General features: G+C 44.6%; 1 protein-coding gene across 1 annotated transcript; it reads right to left on the reverse strand.

Moving 5' to 3' along the window:
• Positions 1–237: 237 nt before the first annotated feature.
• On the reverse strand, positions 238–1,179 carry LOC137166299 (olfactory receptor 14A16-like). Its single transcript, XM_067567951.1, has one exon. It carries the CDS (start codon positions 1,177–1,179, stop codon positions 238–240), a length of 942 nt encoding a protein of 313 aa, XP_067424052.1.
• Between the last annotated feature and the right edge of the window lie 535 nt (positions 1,180–1,714).

A 1,714-nucleotide genomic window follows, 5' to 3' on the forward strand; every position in this document is an offset into this window, starting at 1 on the left:
CATCCATATGATGTGAATTCTTACCAGATGCATGGTGACCAAGAGATAGACTGACTGAAAGATTTTAATCTTATTTACACTGACCTGAGTGGTGTTTTTCTGGATATTTGCCAGTGCAAATATCTCAAGGTGCATAAATGGATTACACACTGTTTTCTCATAGAGACAATAATTTATTTGTTGACTATATTTATAAACACAGTAAAAAATGACTATCAAAGCAGAAAGATGGATGATTTAATCCAGCATGGAGGTGAATAATGTCCCTCCAAATATTTTCCACAAAGCAGCTTTGATCGCTTTGTTCCTCATGCTGTAGATGATAGGATTCATCAAGGGAGGCACCACGGAGTAGAGAACAGCCACCACCAGATCCAAAGTGGACGTTGATCTGGAGATTGGTTTCAGATAGGCAAAGGCGCCAGTGCAAATGAACAATGAGAACACAGTGAGGTGAGGGAGGCAGGTAGAGAAGGCTTTATGCCGACCCTGCTCACAGGGGATTCTAAACACTGTGGTGAAGATATGAACATACGACACAATTATGAAAACAAAGCAGCTGAACAACAAGCAGACACTAAAGATAGTAGCCCCAGTTTCACTGAGATACGAATCAGAGCAGGCGAGTTTGAGGAGCTGGGGGATTTCACAGAAGAACTGATCCACCGTGTTGCCTCTACAGAAGGATAGTGCAAACATGTTCCCAGTGTGCACAGCAGCATTGAGAATACCACTGGCCCAGGCACTGGCTGCCATTTGGACACAAGCTCCCCTGTTCATCACTCTCTCGTAATGCAGTGGTTGGCAGATGGCAACGTATCGGTCGTACGCCATGATGGTCAGGAAGGCAACATCTGCTGTAGCAAAGAGGATGAAGACAAAGAACTGGGTGACACATGCAGAATAAGAAATCAACCTGGTGTTCATGAGGGAATTGGCCATGGATTTCGGGACAGTGACAGAGATGGAGCCAAGGTCTATGATGGACAGATTCATCAGGAAGAAGTACATGGGGGTGTGAAGGTGGCGGTTGAGGGTTACAACCATGAAGATGAGAATGTTTCCAATCAGAGCTGCCAGGTAAAGCACTAGAAAAAGCACAAAGTGCAAAATCTGAAGCTCCCGCACCTCAGAGAATCCAAGGAGAAGAAACTCGGTCATGATGGTTTGGTTGGACATTTTCTTCCTCAATAGATTGTGTGATGGCTGTGGAGGAAAGGACAAGGCAATGGTCAGGATCAGAGACACAGAGGAAATGAATCTAATTTTCTGCTTCATGATAACATGCAATGTGAATGTCAGAGGTGCACAGCCCTTCTCACGTCCACTGATTAGAGCTGCAAGTGTTCCAGCCCTGTGACAATCAGACCACTAGTGAGGTTCATTATCACACTAGTGTGAAAAGGATTAATACTCTTAAAAGCAGTGGAGCCGCTACAGTTTACACCAGCGGAGGATCTGACCCGAGATGTGGCTTGTTAAAATACATTAGGAAGGATGGAACAAAGCACAACTCAAATCCAACGATTCTAGCCAAGAAGTTCTCTCTGTTTTGACTAACAAGAGGTTCACAACTTGGACATGGAACTGAAATACCAAAATCCCAGCACAGCATGACTGTCACTTATTTGGAAATACGTCGACTCACACAGCATCGGAAGTGGCAGCTTGTCTGTAATAGTTTTACCCCAACACCACTCGGATGGCCTGCTCC

This window comes from Emydura macquarii, unplaced genomic scaffold (genome assembly GCF_026122565.2).
Source record: "Emydura macquarii macquarii isolate MOO-44397 ecotype Brisbane River unplaced genomic scaffold, CSIRO-AGI_Emac_v2 contig_2828, whole genome shotgun sequence".
NCBI lineage: Eukaryota > Metazoa > Chordata > Testudines > Chelidae > Emydura > Emydura macquarii.